The sequence below is a fragment of the Patagioenas fasciata genome, chromosome 8, assembly GCF_037038585.1.
Source record: "Patagioenas fasciata isolate bPatFas1 chromosome 8, bPatFas1.hap1, whole genome shotgun sequence".
Lineage (NCBI taxonomy): Eukaryota > Metazoa > Chordata > Aves > Columbiformes > Columbidae > Patagioenas > Patagioenas fasciata.
In genome coordinates this window covers 9,046,844-9,067,937 of record NC_092527.1, presented here as the reverse complement: position 1 = coordinate 9,067,937, position 21,094 = coordinate 9,046,844, and the positions used below count along the sequence as shown (strand labels likewise).

At 37.3% G+C, this 21,094-nt stretch overlaps 2 protein-coding genes across 5 annotated transcripts in view; one reads left to right on the top strand and one right to left on the bottom strand.

Annotated features, from left to right (window-relative positions):
* Nucleotides 1–21,094, bottom strand: part of PBLD (phenazine biosynthesis like protein domain containing) — a 105,511-nt gene that overhangs the window by 26,050 nt on the left and 58,367 nt on the right. For all 3 annotated transcript variants that reach the window (XR_011740233.1, XR_011740234.1, XR_011740235.1), the window contains exons 10-11: nucleotides 6,137–6,316; nucleotides 3,234–3,353 (exon numbers count right to left, since the gene is read on the bottom strand). The gene's annotated coding sequence lies outside the window, so the exon portion shown is untranslated. The remainder of the gene's footprint in view (nucleotides 1–3,233; nucleotides 3,354–6,136; nucleotides 6,317–21,094) is intronic.
* MYPN (myopalladin) overlaps nucleotides 1–21,094 on the top strand; it is a 58,168-nt gene that overhangs the window by 18,218 nt on the left and 18,856 nt on the right. For both annotated transcript variants that reach the window (XM_071811650.1, XM_065843561.2), the window contains exons 3-12: nucleotides 3,199–3,374; nucleotides 4,917–4,968; nucleotides 7,102–7,216; nucleotides 8,328–8,399; nucleotides 8,609–8,750; nucleotides 9,689–9,712; nucleotides 11,739–11,855; nucleotides 12,585–12,942; nucleotides 14,918–15,505; nucleotides 17,389–17,536. In XM_071811650.1, coding sequence (XP_071667751.1) covers nucleotides 3,199–3,374; nucleotides 4,917–4,968; nucleotides 7,102–7,216; nucleotides 8,328–8,399; nucleotides 8,609–8,750; nucleotides 9,689–9,712; nucleotides 11,739–11,855; nucleotides 12,585–12,942; nucleotides 14,918–15,505; nucleotides 17,389–17,536 — 1,792 coding nt within the window. The remainder of the gene's footprint in view (nucleotides 1–3,198; nucleotides 3,375–4,916; nucleotides 4,969–7,101; nucleotides 7,217–8,327; nucleotides 8,400–8,608; nucleotides 8,751–9,688; nucleotides 9,713–11,738; nucleotides 11,856–12,584; nucleotides 12,943–14,917; nucleotides 15,506–17,388; nucleotides 17,537–21,094) is intronic.

The following is a 21,094-nucleotide window of genomic DNA, read 5'->3' as shown; positions in this document are numbered from 1 at the left end:
AAGAAAATAAAGAAATGGTTAGATACTCCAGAGAAATATATGAATATAAATACATACATATATGTACACTCGCTCTGTGTTCATACTCTTCCCAAAGTGTCTGCTTTTGGCCACTGTGAAGACAGCATGCTGGGTGAGGTGGACTTGTGCTCTAAGCCAGAACACCCAGTAAGTTCTTATTTATCTTTTTATGTGTGCTAGTTCACCTGGCATGCTAGGATATGTCTTGATGTTATTGCTCCCTTTTGTAGGATGACAGCTGTCTCTTAAATTTCCAAAGGTGCTGCACTTTCTACAGGTTTGGTTAATATTCAGAACACTGTTTACACTGTATTGTGAAGTACCTGAGGTTTGAGAAGTAGCATGAATGGCTGCTGAAAGCTATCCTGGAGCGAAGCGTTGTCCTAGGCAGACTGTCCATTGACAGAAAGTACCTCGGAGCCTCTCATTTTGTCCACCAAAGTGGTAGAAAACCTTGCAAATGAACTGTGTCAGACTTCAGAGGGACAGGGGAATACTCCCTTAATGCTGTGGCTCACATTGAGTTCAGGCAAACAACTGTGGCCATTTAAGATCCGGCTGTAGTCTCCTGAATGCCCAGTCCCTTCTCTAATGGTCATTAATATTTACCAAAAGTGATATATAGGAGAATTTGTACAACTCAGTTATCCTAGATCCCCATGCCTAGTGTCCTGGTGCAAACTTGTTTTCATTAGACCAGAACTGGGGCAGCTGGGCCTGGGAACACATTTGAACCTTCTATCCTTGCTTCAGAGCAAGAAACGTCAGCATCAGGATTTCAACATTTTAAAGTACTGCTGCCAGATCCGCAAAGCTTGTCTATCAGAGGCCTAAGGCTCAAATGGAAGAGAAATGAGTAACTTTGGCTGAAGTTCTCTGCACAAAGCAGTGCCAGTTTCTCACGGGCAAAACTCTGCAAGAAGGATGTGGCTGTATTTTAGTGAAGCAAAGCTGTACTTCAGCTGGGAAATGTCAGGGAAGAGAGCTGGGACATTTTACACCCCGCTGGCATCCTCTTTTAACATGATGACATTTACTACACAACTGTCCACTGCAGTCGCAAATGTTAAATTCATAAATGTAATTTTCTTGGATCCATTTTCAATTTTTGTTACAATGGTGGCTTTTAAAAGAGGATAAGCAAGCAGATGTAGGCTCAAACCAAGACTTTTAAGTTCTAGCTCTCTAGCTACAAAGGTTTGCCATTCTAAAAGGGGAAATTGTGTTAAGCAGTGTGATTCATTCTACAGTGCAGAGCTGTACGCTTTCCAAGCTGTACATTAATGTCAGTTGACTGTACAGCTACAGATGACATTAACGTGCAGCTCAGAGTGTACTAAGGAATCCCCTGGCTACTTTAAGAAAGCCATGCTGGACGGCTAGGACTGGTGCTGCACAAATAGTGCTTGGTTTATTTCTTAGCTACGTAATCAGCATTTCAGTTCCAGACCTGTACTCCTTCATATCTCATAGTCACTTTGAGGCTCCTTTTTCAATTCTACATTATATTTCTATTAAATTCTGGTTTTCCACTGGTATGGACTGACATTTAGGGTTTTTTCCCCCAAAGATATTGATTTGGGGTTTTCTTCATGCTCAATTTGTAGCACAAACTGTTGTAAAAAGGTGTGCTTCCACGAGGTGAACAGAATTGAATTGTTAAACAAATTTATTTATTAATGTTTTTCTAAATTATCTGAAATGGAAATGTGTCGAGTACCTTAACGTATGAGCCAGGAAATAGAAATATTATAATTTATTACTCAAAAACCTGTCCTTATCCTTTCCACAACTAATCGTATTTGCTGTAATAAATACACAACACATTTGCCATTGCTTTGATAAGCATTTGTATGCACTCAGAAACTAGCAGGTACTTTTACCAAGTTACTGTATAAAGGTGTATTAAACAACTATTCATAGTATGACAGCCCCACCTAGGCATGCACAAGAGGCGTTAATTACTTGTACCCAACCCATGTTAAGAAAGCAGCAGTAAATAGAAAACACAAATATTTTTGTGGAGTTTTGTATCTATCTACATTTATAAGAAAAGTTATGGTGAAGATGAATGTATCTTAGTTTGGCTTTTCAAATTTAGCTGGTTATCTAAAAATGCAGGTATTTCTGAGTATTCTACCACTTCTTTAAGTCTGGATCCCTATACATAGTACTACACATTCTCTGTAAAACCTAGACTGTTCTATTAAATTTGAATCTGGTTCTGAAAAGCCAACTGTTTTTTTCTCTCTGTCTTTTCCCTACTAACAAGCAGCAGCAATCAAGGCTGCTCTCCCCTCCTATTATTTCTCAGGTTGGGCTGATGGTTACTGTCATTAACACATTCCATGGAGGTGTCTTTTCAGGTGCTGCTTTTACTTTTGCTTGGATTCCTGCATTTTGTACTGAAACAACCCTTCTGAACACTGAGTGACTTAGGAATGCCCTAGATGAGAGTGTGAAGTCTCTAAAGGGCCTAATACAGTTGTGGATATGTAGCTGAGTTTAAAACACAGCAATATGATGCAGAAAATAATTACAGGTCCAGCTGTCTCACTGGCTGTGGCCCTGTGAGGAAGTGCCTCTAGTTTGTAACAGATCCCTTCTCCTCTCTTGTGATACACTCATGCCACCTTTTATAAAAAGCAGATTGTCTTAAATATACGACAAAACAAAAAGTAACATTATAGTAAATTTCACTCACATTGAGAATTAACACGGACACTGGGATCACAAGTTTGAGTGAAATTTGATTACTTCTATTTTTGTTTGTTTTTGTTTGTTTGTTTTTGTTTTGCTACAGTTCAAGCCACAACACAGATGTGAATGTACCTCAAGAGAAATTCAGAGCTGGAATGATAGCATTCCAAATTCAGATCTCTTCTACACTGCCATTGAAATCCATATATCAGGAAAACTATATGCTAGAGTCACATAAACTAGTTGGCTAGTATGTTTAAATACTGAAAAGAAAGGAGCTCTGTTATTTGTTGTAATTGAATATTATCAAAATCATAAATATTTTGTCCCTGTGACTGTTGATTCAACACTTGCCTGAAGTACTATGTCAGAACCTACAGGCTAAACCCACTCATTTTATCATCAGAAAGCCTTTGAACATTGTCGTTCTAGTTGTCAAGTTGTTTGCCCTGATACACAATATTTTTTGCCTTGCAGGTGGTACTGTGAAGGGAAGGAGCTTGAAAACTCACCAGACATTCAAATTATCCAGGCAGGTGATCAACACTCCCTGGTTATTGTTGAAGCTTTTGAGGAGGATACAGGACGTTACTCGTGCTTTGCTTCAAACATCTATGGAACAGACTCCACTTCTGCAGAGATTTACATAGAAGGTAATGTCAGAACTCTTGTGGAAATTGGTTGTTGAAACTAGTCATACAGGATTAAGACACTATTATGTAACGGATTTTTCACAGAAAATACGTAGCAGAGTCATCACTTTTCATCATTATTAACAGTTATTATTTCTCTATAAAATAGCCTTCAGACAAGTGACTGCCCTTTACATATAATTTTATTGTGTTGCTTCCCAGAGATTTTATATACCTCACTGCAAGACCGAAGTCTAGGAATATTCAGATTCTGATGCCACCTTATATTTTTGTCTGTTGTTACTGTACAGAAATGTAAGAACCTAAACTTGTGTCTAGTTCTTATTAAACTTCCCTACAGTTATTATTACTAATTGAATATAGGATAGCTTCATCCAAACCCATTATTGGGACCTTGTATTCAAAATAAATATGCCAGCAATTTGACATTTTACTTGTACAATAGATACTGTGAATAAAACAGAATATATCTGCAGATTTAGGCCTCTCTTCTTTCTCCTGGTACTTTTTAATATATCCTACTTGGCTTAAGGGAGGTCTATTTATTCTGTTTCTTTTTAACATTTTTTTAGATAAGGTTTTAGATTGCATCCATCATTCTGCTAGCAGGATCAAAAATTTAAATAAACACACAGAATCCTTTTTTTAATTTCCTTTAGTCTTCTTTCCATTTCTCAAGGTAGAAGAATATACTATGAATACCATCACTGACAACAGTGGAACCATTCATAAATTAAAGCACCTACCCTACTTAATACAAGTTTAATTTTGCTCTACTGTCATTCTTCTTTCACGTCTCTAATCTGACAGTGAAAGGACGAATCCTTTTTTAGTATCTGCACTGCCCCTGACATTAAGGGGAGATGTCTGTGCTTGGCAGAGGTTTACTGGTTCTGGAGCCTGGGGCCAAAGCCTGCATTTCCATCACTCCCTGTCCACCGGATGGAAGCCAGGCTGATGGCAGGAACTGCAGAGAAAATGCAAATTCCAAATGCAGTGAAGGCTGAATCACAAGTGTAAAATGCCTCGTAAGACAGCTGTTAGTAAACTGAGCTAATATCTTCTCCAAACTGTGCTAAAAGGCACTAGTTTAGGAATAACAGCGATGACTAATAGCTATGATTCCAGGGTTTTTCTGTTTTTTTTTTTCTCTTTTTTGTCAGGTGTCTGAGAAAAAAAACCAAACATACCAGCTCTTATTTGATTCACAACAGGAATTGCAGACTAAATCATACTAGTGGCATTTTAAAGAGAATCTGAGGAAGCCCCAGGTATACATTCACTCTTGGATGCTGTTTTCTGCATTTTAATTGCACCTCATCCCAAGTCTGCCTGATGTCAACAGCCGTTCTGCATCCTACACAGCGTGCAATGTTGGTTCACTTGCACTGCAATGTGATCTTTTGTTTCAGCATAGCTTTATAAAATATATCCTTAGAATGTTGTAGAATCTAGAGGAAATTGAAATAAAGGTTTGTATCATTCAGAGATAAACTTCTCCAAAGATCCCTCTGCTAAACGATTTTATTTTCTTTTTCATAGGAGTCTCTTCTTCTGACTCTGAAGGTGAAATCATCAAAGACGAAATGGATCAGTAAGTCTAAAATCAATCACATTTTACATATTTCTTACAGTTAAAAAAACCTCACAAGCATAAACATTTCGGTTTCCATTAATATTTTGCAACTTCCAACACATCAGGCTTTTGTTTGGGATGTGTTTAGATTGTTGGGGCTGGATTACGTTTCTTTGTTTGTTTGCTTTACAAGAGTATGGAACAAATACACATTTGCTTGTGCGTCTTCAACATTCAGAACTGAAACATTAATATTAAATATAAACATAAAAAGAAATCTCTTCTCTTAAATATTATACTTATTTACTAAAAGAGATGCCATTTGACTAGATCCAACTTAAATGCTGATTTAAGCATCTGACTTGGAAAAACAGTGTAGTAAAATTTCTCACATGAAAATATGGTATGTCTTTAAGTTCTTGGCCGAAAATGGCAATACATGGATTGTTTAGATTTAAGATGAGGAAATTAATACATATGAACTAGAGAAAACTGAAATTATTAGTATAAAAGACTACTTAATTATAAAAAGAAAGAAAAGGTGTCAGATGTAATCTAAAACCTAGGAAGTAATTTTATTTTTCCTATATGAAATCCCTTCCCTGTACATTTAGAACCTGATACAATGCTTTTAAAACCTACAGTCTTTCAGAATAAAAATCTTTCTAATAAATGAAAAAGGAGTCAGACTGGCTGAGAACTAAAATTTTATTTTGGACTCGTTTGTATGCATAAATTCAACTCCAAAAGCAACCAGTGCTTTATAAAGAGGAAATGTTATTCAGATAGACTTATGCACCCTGGTTTTTTAAGGAGGGTTATACTCATTTACTCTTTACAAAAGTAATTTTCTTTTAAAATGCAGATACAAAACACTGCAGTGTCTTTGACTGAAGACCTCATACTGACAGCAAATCCTGTCTTAGGTGATTTTTATTTCAAAGTCATAAAACACTCCAGCTTGGATTAATTTGTAGACTTTGGTAAATGTAAGGGTTTAATATAAAACTTAAGATCAAGATCTCAAAGGTTTTGGGTTGAATTGCTGAGTTTTTCTTAGCAATTTTCTCTATCTCAGACTTTTCCAAATGTCTCAGGCATAACATTTTTCTTACTCATCTCATTAGGTGTTCATGTAGTGTTGAGCATGATCCTGATCACTTGATGGTATCTCCAAGTTGCTTACCTCATTAGATTGTGAAGTAATGTATTGTATTCTGTATTTCTTAGGAAAAAAAAAAAAAGTGCTGCTCTGCATTGTAGTGGGATGTCCTCAAATGATGGAATTATGAAAGACCAGGGTTGGGTACAATCAGCGTCTTTATTTTCACTTAGCTTCCAGCTGTTGTGACATGAATCTGAACACCTGTAATTAAAGGGAGTTAATATGAGAAAAGTTGCCAAGAACTACTTCACAATTTCCAAAGATAAATTAGTGATTACAACAGCTGTATGTTCATTTTGAGTAAGGCTCTCACTGGTTTGAACACTGGCTTTCGTTTGGGGACCTGTAGTACATCCCAGAGTAGCCAGTGCATACCTCAAACTATTGAATAAAGACCCTCTCTTCATTGCCTGCATTGTTTTACTTAGCAATAAAAATAAATAGGGTCAACTCTTTTACATCCATGTAGAAACAACCTAGAAGAGGTGCCAACCTATACACTACCAAAATTGCATGATACGTTGGTCAGAAAGCATACCTCTATTTTCTTATTTTTTCAGCAGTAAATTACTGAATCTATATCCAAGCAGACTGCGGTATTTTCATTACCTTTTAGGCCCAAATCTTTATACAAGTTCAGGGAGCACTGTAAGAGAAACTAGCACTGTCCTGTGAGAAAGTAGTATCATGCTCTCATGTTGCTCTGAGCTGGTAACAGCAGCTATGAAGCCACAATTGGGTTAATCCAGGCCATTTATTACATTTGGTGTAACTGAACTAAGTATGAGCGATTAGAGTGGCAAGATATGCAGCCTTATTCTTACAAAATGCAGCTTACCTAGGAGTACATATCAGTTTAGATAAATTGGAATTCAGTCCCAGAACTGAGGCTGAGGTTGACATGTAACTGGGACAGACATAATTAAGGGACACACAATAGCTCTATGTTCCAATTAGAGAACTTGTTTTTGGTTAATATTTCACAGCAAACCAAAACAAGCTGACACCTCCTTGAATGCTGTTCGAACTGCAACCAAGCATCAAGAAACCTCCAAGACACCATCTGCCATGGTTCAGCCTGTGTCAACACCAGTTAATGAGGTAGGGGAGACAATACAGCACATCTCAAGGACCAAAAGCAAGCTTGTAAAAAGATGTATCTTCTACACTTCGTGACTCAGAACCCCGAAATCTTCCAGTTGTTGCTTTGCTGTTGAACCACTCCAGAACTCATTTCAAATAATTTTCTTTCAGTGATCCTGTTACAAGCTAAATAGTTTCACTACTATTCATAACTGTGAATTCTTTACTAATAGGAAAGAATAGTAATATTTGCTTAAAAATAAAACTGAAAAGTTAATTACAAATTTGCTTTACACTGGCTTTTCCATGTTTACAGTGTAGCATTAGGTGGTAACCAATAAACAGATACTGAAATGCACATTTACTTTTGAGTACGAAGAGAACAGAATTAAGCTTTTGTGACATTTTGCCTTTTTGACAGAGGTTGCCTAAGTCAAGGCTCATAGTTATCTCAAAAAATTACCACTTTTAATCTTGTTGGCTTATAAGACACCATCTATAAAATCTGGCTGTGTTTCCTGGGATACTGAATCACCAGTTCTGCTGTTCTGGGACAGCTTCTATTCAACTAAAATAAAAACTCTATTAATCAAGTTATATAAGGAAGTTTTCCAGGAGGAGAACGATTTCATTTTAATTTCACTGAGTAGGATCAATAGGTTGATCTTCCACCTCTGTGAACTGTTTGGTTTTGGCAAAGCAGAAGAATTACAGTAGCAGTCACACACATCTTGACTTAACTTTTCCATATTAACATCCATAAATACTTGGTTAAGCAAGAATTTTTAAAAGGAGACTAGCACCAAGCGGCCTACATAGATTTGCTTTGATGACATAGATTTGCATTAATGACAGATGTTACAATACACCGCAGTGATGTTTTCCATGCCATGATAAACTCTATAAGCCAATAAGGCAATAACAGCATTTTTGTTACTCAGGCAGTAATCAGGAAGACCACTAACAGTTGTCTGAAACAGAGTAATTTCTATTCATTGTATTAAATATTTTGCTTTGGACTTCATGCACCAAAATCTCTTTTGTCATTCCAAAAGTATGTTTCTCCTGTATGTGGAAAAATATCTTCTGTACACCTAGACATCATCATGTGATGTTTTGCAATCTACAGGCTCAAAGCCCTACTAACTATTTGCAAGGACTGGATGGAAGACCTATAATTGCTGCTCCTGTATTTACAAAGGTAATTTGTTCTATGACATATTTGAAAACTAAAGAGGTCAATTAATTGTATGGGGAGATAATTCAAATTTTCTATCAAAGATTAAAAAAGAATTATGCATTTCCTAAGCCACTCAAGGATTTAACTGGATTTAGGAAATCTTACTGAAATCAGTATTACTTCCAGAACAATAAGACATTTACTGACTGTCTATTCATTCTCTCTATTAGATGTTACAGGATATTTCAGCTTCTGAGGGGCAGCTTGTTGTCTTTGAATGTCGGGTGAAAGGAGCTCCTTCCCCAAAGGTTGAATGGTATAGAGAAGGAACACTGATAGAAGATTCTCCAGATTTTAGGATATTACAGAAAAGTATGTTTCTTGTGTGGAAATATTGTGTTGGATAAAATATAGCCAAGCAACAAAATTGCTAACATAGCCACACTTTGAATTTCTTATTATAATGCTAAGATCTATATAAGCCATATGTGTGGTAATAAGTCTGGGGTCCATAGCCAAAATTGTGGATGAACTGAACAGCATACTCACAGGCAGTATTTGTCTCAGATTTCGCAAACTGATTAATTGCTTTGCCTTCTGTTTTGATCCCTTTGCCACTTCAATGTCCTTTTCTAATTCAGCCTTCTGCTGTTTGATTTTGCTTTTGCACCATTTATGTGGAGTTCCATTGCCTGCAAATCCCTCATCTTTTAGTGAAGTGCTACTTTAATAGTGCTTACAGGCAGTTGATTGCTTATTTCTCCAGAAAAGTAACTTGATGTACACATCAGCATGCTGACACATACATGTGTGTGTACATGACAAGTTGTAAACATATACTTCTAATTTAATCTTGAAATGCAGTCAAAACATCTGCAATTTTCACCTGTCACCACGATGCTAAAATTGCTCAAACTCAATAGAAATTCCTTAAATACCACACTAAATGAAACCTAAATGAAACAGTTTTTTATCAGAACTTGACTTCATGTCTGCAATAGTTTCAGAAATTGTCTTCAAGACACACTAAAGTAGTACTAAAATTGCAAAAAAACCACTTCTTGCAGAATTAATTTCCTATTCATAAGTTCTCAGAAGTGTTCGTAAGTGTTCATATGGGTCAGTGGATTTCACGTACCCTTGAATACAAGGCCTGGCTGTCTCCACCACCCCTTAAACAGAAAACTGGATCAAAAGGAGTATTCCATCATACTGAAAAGACCAAGCTTCATATTTAGTGTTTATGAAAAAAATATTATTGGTAAAAGTAAGTACATTCAATTTACTAATTCTGCTCTTCTTCCCTTTAGAACCACGATCTATGGCTGAACCAGGTGAGGATCACCAAAAGGCTCAGACTTTTTTGGTTATACAAATGTGGTGATTTAACCTCACAAAATATTAATTATTTAAACTCTGTAATTTAATTAACATATTTTTTCTTTTCCCCATGTTCTATAGCTACTAGTGAGATGCATTTTAGTGTAGGCTGTTCCATAAATACATAATTTGAATTAAGTCTATCACTTTTGAAGAAAATGTTTCCATTCTACTTTAACCCAGTTCTAACTTAGGACCTAAATGTTACCATCTTACGAGCTAAAGGTAATATAAATTAATGTGTGAGGGTCTCCTGTATAACTGACATTCAGAAGTACACCAGATGATGTAGGACTGAGCTATTTTTATCTAGTTTACCAGTTAGGGAACATTGCATCAGATATTTAGCCATGTCAGCCATTCCTTTTGCTCCCTACCAGCGTAATATGAGAGTATCACATCAGGTGTTCCACCCCTGATATCAGCAAATCCTATAAAAGTGGTTGGACTTGCTAACTTCAAGGGTCAGAGCAGAATGTAGGCTACTCTACATGATTTGAGAAAAGGAGCCTTATAGATTTTGATTCCTTCTCCATGAGACGATCACTCTCCCCATTATGCTTTTCACTGTAAAAAATATAAAGCTGCCCCCCCTTAAGACAGAAAAGTACCAGAGGAGTATTAATTCTCATGGAATATAAACTTCTGTAGCTCTTCTCCTTGCCCTATTGAAAGTTTTTCACCCCCAAAAGTGTCTTGAAAGAGACTCTATCTCTCTGCAATGTCTCGCAACGACACTTAGAAATGAGTAAGTGGAGCTTCTCCCAGAACCCACCAATGCTGTTCCTTTACTGGCCAGTGGCATCACTGCTGAGTAATGTGAAGCAGTTTTCAGAGGGTAATCACTTGGGTGCAGTTGTCGCTGCCTCATCACCTGCTGCTCATTCAGAAGGAATCTAGATTTCCATGCACGCAGTGGTTGGCAAATCCAAGTACTATAAACTAGATACTATAATGCCTTAAACTAGCTCTATAATCCTAGTATTATAATAATCTATTATTCTCCTATAGTTGTTAGGAAATAATCTCTTTGTTGCCACTAGATTGTCCTCAGTGATGACATGAAATGTGTTTAAGTGTGGTATCATCTTGTACAGAAATACTCATAAAGTATTAACTCTGTAGGGTTTTAGGAAAGTTTCTTGCAAAGTGGTAGCACAACAGTCACTGACTAGTTAAAGAAATACTATCAGCCTAAATTTCAATACACTTTAGATGTTACTCTCCCCCACCCATCCCACCTACCTGGCTAAATGAAAGATTCAAAATCCCATTACCACAGGTATTTATTAGCTGGTACTGCTGCCCAGATCTGTCAGACATTGGTCGGCCAGAAATCTCAGAACCACCGACTGACTTTTCAAGACAGAATTTAATTTTTGCTAGTATAATTTTGCTAGCACATGTTTGGTACCCATCAGTTTTCTTCACAAATAACTGAAACGGTAGCTTTCTATAGGCATAATTGGCACAATCCCCTCTCTCTGCAAATCTGCACTGGTACTTTTGGAAAATTATATGTGTGTGGTTTGTATTTCCTTACAGAGTGACTCCACTTGAATAGTTCACAATTATAACTAATCTTTCAATATGCAAAGAGATAAAAATACGTATATTTTAGTGAGTTGTGAGTATAGAGTACGCTACACTTCTCCAAATTAAATTTGAAGTTCTTCAGAGAGAAAGTCTCTACTTCATTTGATTAGGAAAACATTTTCTAATGTTTTGCAAACACTGCCGACACCTGCTCTTCACTTTCGTTGGGCATGCTGGGGCACAGAGAGCAGCAGTTGCTGCACACAATGCTGATAACAGCTGCTACACACAAAGGCTGCCAAAACTGATAATACTGATGAAACTAAAATCAAACTGTGCAAGGTGGAAAACCTTAAGGAAATGTCCCTCAGGGGAGACAAGGCTTTGTGTATTTGTACAATGCATGTTCACTTCAAGTAATAATACTGCTTTAATACTTTGCAGAGGAAATTTGTACTCTCGTTATTGCTGAAGTTTTTTCAGAAGATTCTGGCAGTTTCACCTGTACTGCAAGCAATAAATATGGCACAGTCTCTAGTATCGCTCACCTAACTGTCAAAGGTAAGAATTTTTTTCAGTCTTTGCTTGCCAGTAAATACAACCAGAGCAGGCAGTTGCACAATAAATTCCAAACTGCTAATCAAACATACAGATTACTCTGTCTTTTCAAAATGTCCTGCCCCAATTAGAAATGTGAAGGAACAACGAACCTTATGGAATGAACCCCACACAGCCCTTCCAAAAACACAGCTCCTGCTGAACTCAAGATTTGGGCAATAGCCATTTTTTGAATCACTATGGACTATCTAGTTTGCTGTTTCAACAACCCTTTGGTGCAGAGCTCAAAGGAGGAAACCTTAAAACAGATTCTTTCATATTGCCTACACGATTGGTGCGGCCAAGGCACTAAGCTGTTAGGTGAGCAGAGTACAGAAAAACATAATGCACTGTTGACTCCAATTCAGCTCAAGTTCTGGCAGTGTTCTTCAGAACTACAAAGTCAGAGAATTCTGTGGAAAGAAAGTTTCTATGTCAAAGATGCTGGTGGAATTCACAGAGCATATGGATGAAGATCACTGCTGGATCTTCCAAACTAGAACTGTGTCTCTTTCTCCCCCACGTTTACAATATTCCTTTGTTAAGAGAATTTCTTCTTAAACAAATGAGGTCAAACAACTCAGTCCAACAGCTGGAAGGACATCAGAGTGACTTTTTCCAACTGTAACTTTTGTGATTTCATTTCACTGTAGTTTATTTACATATCATCAAGTTTTATATTTGCTATTTCAGCATCTGAAGACAGTAGTAATGCTGCTACCCTTCACACAATGAGCTCAAACAACTCAATTCCTGCTGAAAATCAACCTCCTCCACGTACTCCTTCCCATCAAACCCCCAAACCTAAACTTGAAGGCGTTCTTGTGAACCACAATGAACCCAGATCGAGTTCTAAGATAGGTCTCCGTGTGCACTTCAAGCTGCCTGAAGATGATAAAGGAGGCGAATCACCACCAGAGGATGGACCTGGTGCTGCAAACCAAATCAGACCCAACTATTTCCAAGAGAGGATAAACGGACAGCAAATGAAAATACCAGAGCCAACATCGCCATCCAAGGAACCCCCACCAGTACTGGCTAAACCAAAGCTGTAAGTAAAAGAGATTAAAAGTCCCAGGAGCATCACTGGTATTATTTAGTATTCATAGACCAGGACACTATTGCACTCAAACACAGAACAAAAAGATAGTATCACATGGTGCTGGTCTAATTAACCATACTCTTAGAAAACACATTCTAGAGAGCTGGAGATTATTTCTGTAATCCCTCTTGGGAAAGGGGTTTCCAAATCCAAAAGGAAAATGTTTTCCCTTTGAAATTTTATTTAATTTCACAATGTTTTCTGCTAAGGAAGAAAAAAAAAAAAAGTGAACAACACTGCATTTACGCAGGCAAAATAAAAGCAGGTTCTTCAAATATATCTCATTCAATTATTCAATTTTGAGTATGCAATTTTGCCAGAACCAGACATATTCAGTCTTATACATAGTTTGGGCTAGCAACTAGCTAGCAAGTGTAGTCCCAAAGGGCATGCCTTGTGGCTTCTGTGTCTCACAAATGTAATCTCCTCCTAAAACAGATAAAATACTTGGAAATGTTCGATAGTGCGAAACCACTTGAACTAAAAAGCACCTGCATGATGAGTGCACTGTGAGCTCCAGGGGAAATTTTAAGAAGTAGTGTAGTTTTCTTAGATGACAATTCATGGAATTCACACTGCAGTTTATTATGAAATATCTTAGCGTTTTTGAAACCTCCCAAATCTAACTTAACAAAAAGCGCGCAGAATCCTTCATTTCATTTCTTAAATAGGCAGAAGCTTTAACTAAAGGCTCAGGAAGGACTTGATAAAGTATTCTTAAGCAGGGATGTAATTTCATAGCATAAACATTACAAGAGACAAGCCAGAATGAACTTACTCTAATTACTTTCAGAGCCATAGTGTACTGAAGGGGGCAGCAGAAGCAGTATTTAAGTTACCCAATGCTTGCATGAAGCAAAACTTCTCTCAACACCACACCACAAAAAAAAAAATCCATCAAAGGAGTGCATTATTATGCAGATGTATATATGAAGGACACAAAATCAAGACTGCAAAACTTCTAACTCTCTAACATTCTACTTTTTGAAAACCTGAAATTGTTATCTTTATCTACCTTTAATGTGATCTTTATTTAGTACATTATAGAAACAATAATATTTTTAAATAAAAAGGATTTCTGTGGACTTCATGTATTTTGTTTGCCAGTACCAGTTGTGGTTGGTCTCTACTTCTACATTCTTCACTTTTTAACAACAGCTATTTAATACTTGACAGCATATTACATGATCATGTTCCACATCCTCCATGTCCTTTTTGGTTTTGGAAGTTAGCCTGGTTTCCATATACATAATAACTTCAAAACAAAAACAACACTTGACATGGCAAAATAATTTTCCTTAACTATAAAGTAAAAAAGCCATGAAGACATACACAGTAGGTAGCATTGAGGAAACAGCAAATGCATGGAATGCAAGGCCTCTCTGAATGATGCACTTCTGCCTGTCACTGAATGTCAACACCACCTAAACTACATTGGTAGTACCAGTTTTGGTGGACTATTACAAGGCTTTATTAGTCAAAATGCTGGTTTCAGAACCCACTTTGACAGGGTAAATAACTGTAATCTGGCTTACAAATGCTCATTTAATATCCAGTAAACCAAATCCCGCTCCTAGTTACACAAGCAGAGAGGTACCAAGGTGACATAGAGCAGAATTTGACAATGATATCCCTTAAATATCTTCAAGTAAGATTTATATTTCATGTGTTAAAATGTAAGAATAATCTTCAGTCAAATAACTTTCAGACAAAAAGCTTTTGTGCCTCTGGCAAAGAAGGGGAAAGGAAGGAAATTTTAGTAGCAAACTAGTATTATGCACTTCTTACAGAGAATATGTCATGTAGCAGTTTCCCCTACCTCTTACCGTATCACAGGACATGGAATTTTTCTCTCACAATTCTCATAAAGAAATGTAGTCAGCCAGCTCATGACCAATTTTGTTCCTCTTTGTTTTATATGCAGTGATCAGAGCCAGTTAAAACAGCTCCACAACCAGGTCTTGCTTGAACAACAGCAGGTCCACCAGACATCTACAAGAGAGCTGTTATTCAGCACAGCTGTACTGAATTCCACTACTTCACTCCATCAACAGTCCACCTCAACTGTGTACAAACAGAGCAAAGCCTCTGCTTCACAAGCATTCAGCTATTCCCGACCTAAGCAGTTCCTGCCATCACAAACCTCACCGCCTACAAGCTCCTCTTCTAGCTCCTCGGTTGCAACATTCAGCAACGGCCCTCAAGGAACTCAAAGAACAAATAACAAGGAAAATTACACAGGAAATTCTCTACCTGCCCAATCAAGGTCTTCAGGAGGTTTTACAGGCAAAAGTGAACAGTCTCTACCAAGCCCTAAAGAATCCATGGCGCCTCCACTAACGCCTTCTACATCCAGTGTAAACCAGTTCCAGCCGCAGAGTGTGACTCCTGTTCCTATCTCCCCAACTGGCTGGATTCAGAATCCAGCAGCTTTCCTCAGTGCCGTTCTCCCTTCGCTTCCTACTGCACCAGCAACCAATGCCATGGGGCTGCCCAAAAGTACACCAGCCATGTAAGTACCGTCAACCATGCATGTAAAAGCAAGGGTAAGAAATACTCCTAAAGGAAATTAAAATGTATTTCTGCCCAAGGGTTCTGTGGGGAGTTTACTGAAATGCAAGTCACTCATAAAATTGAAAAGCGAGTTATTAATATATTCTGGTCATTTTATCTAACCTTTACATTCAGTTAAGAAAGGAAGGGATAGTAGCTCCTATAATAAGATACAAAAAGGCTAAGAGAAATTCAAGAAATGGAAGTTTAAAGGCAGATACATACAAGAATTTGGGGGCTCAGAGATTCATAACACTGTACTAGTGGGAGAAAAGAGATTTCATGAGCTTACAGAATAAGCCACTCTAAGACCATTTGCCTATATGAGCTATAAAAACATTCTTACCTCCTGTGAGCAACAAATCAAGTTTTAAAAGGTACCTCATTATGTCAATTATTTCTAAGTCCAGGTATATCTAAGAAATAACTTATATAAATGTGTTTTTCTGGTTGCAATACTTCCTATATTTAAAGTCCCCCAGAAAGTCTCAGGAGAATTAATATTGTAACTGACAGCCAGCATGATTTCTGTAACAAAATGCCTACCACCATGTAAGCAAATAAGGATGATGATATACTGGAAAGGTTGTGATCTTAAGGGTTCCTTCTTTACTAGCAGACTTGAAATTAATATCCCTCTTGTGAACTCCATGAACCCTATGTTAGTATGGCTACTACCAGTAGATTGATACAACTTTTTATACAGAGAACTCCAAATTCTGCACAAAATAAGGAATATTTCCCTGTTTTACCAATGGTACACTCCAAGGTAGTGATAGCTATCAGTAAGTCACAAACTCCTAACTATTTTGCTGATATTGCATTAACCAATCTGTAATTTTAACGAGAAAAAAGTGTCCTAACATTCACCAGTTTGTGTGCCAGAAAATCCTGCCTTCAAATCATTCTTGCACTCCTACTCCCACAATGAATTCCCACATAACTAGAACTTATGGTGCTGAGATTCAAATCTAGATGACTACATGGGAAAGAGTCTAAGTGAAGGCACAAAAGATCAGGAAGGAACCTGAGCAATATCTGTGCTAACCTGTGAATATCAAAGTTTCAGCTTCCTTTTTTGGCACTATCAGTTATAATAATTCTGGTTACAAAAGCAGTGAGAGATCACCATGTGTGCGGAACAAAAGGAAGGTATCATGCACAGCAATCATTAGTTATTTACCTAGAGCCTCTGTTATTAAGAAGCCAGCTCCTGGTAAACGACTAGAACGTTGCGCACTCTCCAGTGATGTGCAGCTGCTGTACTTCAGTACTGCACCCTCAGGATCCTGACTGGCTTAGTTAAGAATTTAACTATTTCCAAACCTTACTAAAATAAAACAGACTACATCTATAAAATAAAAATAAAAAGAACTGTTGATGTTTGGTGTCATAAAAGGGTGAGAGAAATAAAAGAATTTAATGGAAAGAGTAAATGATCAATGAAGATGTGAGATAAAGATCGATGAGAAAATGTATTAACTTTTAAATTATTGCCTGATGCAGTAAAATGTAGAAATTGTATACCTGTGGTAACACCTATACGTATTTCTTTAGCGTTCATTGTGACATCGTTATTCCAGGATAAATATAGATGGAACTCAGGTGCTTTTTATAATATTATAATCCTTATTCTCTTTAAGATGTGTATCCTTAATTCCTTCTGGCATGGCAATGAGATAGTACCAAAAAAAAGCAAATCCCATAATGAGCTTTGGCATCTACATAAATAAATAATAGGTTTCGCCAGAAAACTGAAGTGTAACATCATACCACACAGGTGACAAGAAAAAAAATCTATACTGGTTGCTGCATGTTAGTATCAGAATTTTCTTTTAATAGCCCAGCACAGGGATTAACAAAGAAAAATCTGAAGCCTCTGCCGTTAGTAACGGATGATGTTATTCGGGAGAATAAAGCTGCACTTGTAAAGGACCTGGAAAGAAGACTGCATTTCAGAGACGATGTTAATCAACAAAGTAGTCAGCAGGTAAGAAAATCTGGTGTTATTAAAATAAATTTCACTCATTAACAAGGTATGTATTATGACTTGTGGAACAAAAGGTGTTTGTGTGGTTGTGCTCTTACACTACTTTGCAGAGCGAAGTTTTGTGGTAAGTACTGGCTTGGAATAGCAAACTGGAGCTTTAAATAGGAAGTGTGAGGGGATGCAGTGGTAGGGCGTTTATTTTGTGACTGAGTAGCATTTTCAATTTCTGATCATCTACATTAGAGACCAGTCAGAATGTAAAACTTTTCTTTTCATGGAAGCTTCTCTACATTGGATTTCATTTTCTCATTTTACATGTTGCTCAACTTATTGCACACGTACATGTTCATACACTGTGTATTTCTAACACAAATTAAGGAGTACAGTAATCAAACTGATTAAGAAATGGTTCTTGTTTTTACTTTGTTTGAACTAAAATGTGGCATTCCATTTTCAGCATTAAATCTATCTTTCCAAATCCCCAACTTTTATGAATTGACAGGGACTTCTTAGGAATTTAACAAAGTTTTTGGTAGCTGTTACCGGCACACACCAAACTTCAGGCCTAGCATTATTAGCGTTTAGCAAAATAACAAGCCTTTTACAAAGTTCAAGGAGCTACATTTCAGTTCATTCTTAAGTGGAATCAATCAATTGAACGGACGTGGGCAGTGTCTACAAAATCAAAGAACTAAAAAATTAAATACTATTTTGAGGTTGAAATAACTGTAAAAGATGTTCAAGCATCCTCAAGTAACAGCAGGACACACTAAGCACTGCTGGATGGCTTTCTGTTCGTAGGCAATTTTGCTACTCTCACCTTGGCCACGGAGCCCTCCTTAGCTGTCCCGCCAGCTCAGGCTTAACGCAGCAAATAATGGTTTACCCTGATCTGTCGTCAACAACAGAAATTTTCACAAGGTCTGTTAGCCCTTCTGACAGAGAACATGCAAAGATAAGCAAAAAGCCATGGAGACTCTTGAGTAAATTACCCTCTGTGGACAACTGCAGTGTAATCCCTGTTTATTTCATTTGGCTGTTGACCTTCCTTTCTGACAGATCGCGATGCCAGAGCACTTTGAGTAAAACAACTGGCAAGCAGTATGTTTTGGAGATGAATCACAAGTGTCACAATTTGTACTTGCTATGCTAGTAAGACAAATTATTTAGAGAGCTGCGGTGAAATACTAATCAGTCTTTTGAGTTAACTGCATGATAACCCCTTTATAGAAACAATGAACACTACTAGAGTCAAAGTTATCTGCTGACTGCAGAAGTTATTTATACACTTATTTGCTGTTCTGTAAGAGACCAAACCACAGCCTTGATCCCAAATTCCCTCAAACACTGAAAAAAATTCAAAGCTGGCACTTCTCTGATTTTTATGGTAATTAGAATACTAACAGTAATGAACTAGAAAACAATTTTAGGATTGCTCAGTAAAAGTTCCCTCCTCGTCCTCTCAGTTCTCACCTTTAATCACTTCTGATTTTACTCTTCCACATCCAGAAAAAACACTGCTCAAACTGACTCCAGCAAATTAAAGTCAGAGTTTTCGCCTCAGTGAAAGCAGTGAATATTTCAAGAGATGAGAGGATGTATAGTATTTTCCAAAATTCCTATTGCTTTGCCATTTATAGAACAATCAACATCCTGAGAATAATAAGCTGGAGTGCTGGATTCACACTCATAGATTTTGTCTTGTTTTTCCCTCTTGTAGTTAACACAGAATTAAAAAGGAGACATTTTCATCCTTTATATAGGATGCATTAAGTTGATTATTATAATGGCAGAGAAGGGCTTCTTATTCATTTTCTCACAAATACAAATGCAACTCACCTCTGAATGAACGGTCACTGTACAGCATACAGTAAGAATCTCAGAGTATGGGCTTCCTTGTATTTTCCACATGCTAATTTAAGAAGTCCTTCTCATAAAATGTGTTCTGTAGCATATTTGTATTTATAGAATTGTATTGTAACCCCATATTTCAATAGCAGCATTTGGTCTCATTTACAGTATCTGCAGAGCATGTAGGGATCATCCAGAATGAAAGCCGTGGATGACAAGTCTACGTCTTAAAGTACTATAGAAAGTGCAGTAACGAACATGAGTGATTTAGATCCTGGTGTGCTATTTATTATCTATCATTGACTTTCATATGAAAAGTGTTTAGCTTACAAGTCAAGATTTTCCTAAGTATCAGCATTATGCACCCAGTACGTTATCTAAAAATCCAGATGTACTCCTTCTGTTTCATCTAGTACATCATTTATGATAATAAAGAAATCCAGAATCAGAACGTAGTTGGTAATTTTGCTGATGTTGCATGAGGCAGAACAGATTAGTCTCTGGTCTTCTACAGCAATCATAATCATGCAGTGTTGACAAAAACACAAACATGATTTTGCTAAGATTCTAGCTGCAACTTTGGTCAAGTACATGCACTAACAAGCTGTCATTTTTACCAGAAAAAAATACCATACCTGTAATTTATGCAGATGGTACCATGCTAAATTGCCCAGTGAAATTTGAGCACAATTAGAAGTTCTTTTAAGCAGAAGATACACTAAATGAGGATTAGCTTCAGACAATTGCAGGAACAGGTTAGGACAAATCCCAGGATATGGGAAACTTAACTCAGTTAAGCCAGCTGAATTCGTAACTTTTAACTCCCGTAAGGACAGCATAACTCCTTGCCAGTGGGTATGTGTACTGTTGGTGCTGTCCCAGGTCACACAAATAATTAAGCGTTCTTTATCAGCAGGATGAAAATCTGGAAATTTCACCTTTCAGAACAGCTTCCTTAACCAGAGACCTGAGCCTTTCTCTTACCTTCTCCAGTTCAAGGAATAAAACTTAAGACTTTCCATCAGCGTGGAGCAGGGTCGCCTTTAGCATTACATTTCAGTACGTTCAGCTTAATGGCTAGAGTTGTTTGAGGAAGCTGCTGGAATCCTTTTTTCCAGTTTGTGTTGGAGAAAAGGAAACAGAGACAGACTGAGAGAGACGGAAAGAGAGAGAGAGAAAGAGAATCAGTGTCCTGCCTAGGAACTAGGATAGACAACCTGGATTCTTGTCCTTGCTGTAGTGGATTTTTCAGTATTCCTGCAAAGTGATAAAGGACACAGACAAAGAACTTCCCTGTCCACTCATCTCTGCCCAACTAGGGTTTCATTAGCATTTAGCAGAACTTTCTCTTTGGAGACTGATGTTGAAGTCCTGTAAGAAAAAGCATCCAAGTCTCATAACCTCAGTGAACACCCGGGCTACTGCTCCATTTGGTGAAAGGAGAGCACAGGTAGTGCTAATGCCACTTCCCAAAATCTGCCAATCTAGTCCATTGGGCCTTTTATCTTCTTTTACAAGTAACATGTCTTGGCAATGTTCAGTTAGAATACATCATGTAGAAACAAAAAGACATGTGGGAAGAAAAATGCAGATGGAGAATTTGGGGGGATTTTGGCAAATGGAAAAAATATAAATGTGTAATGCAAACTGATTCTTTTACCCTGGTATTTGAAAACATTTACAGGCTTCACCAATGGAACTATAAAC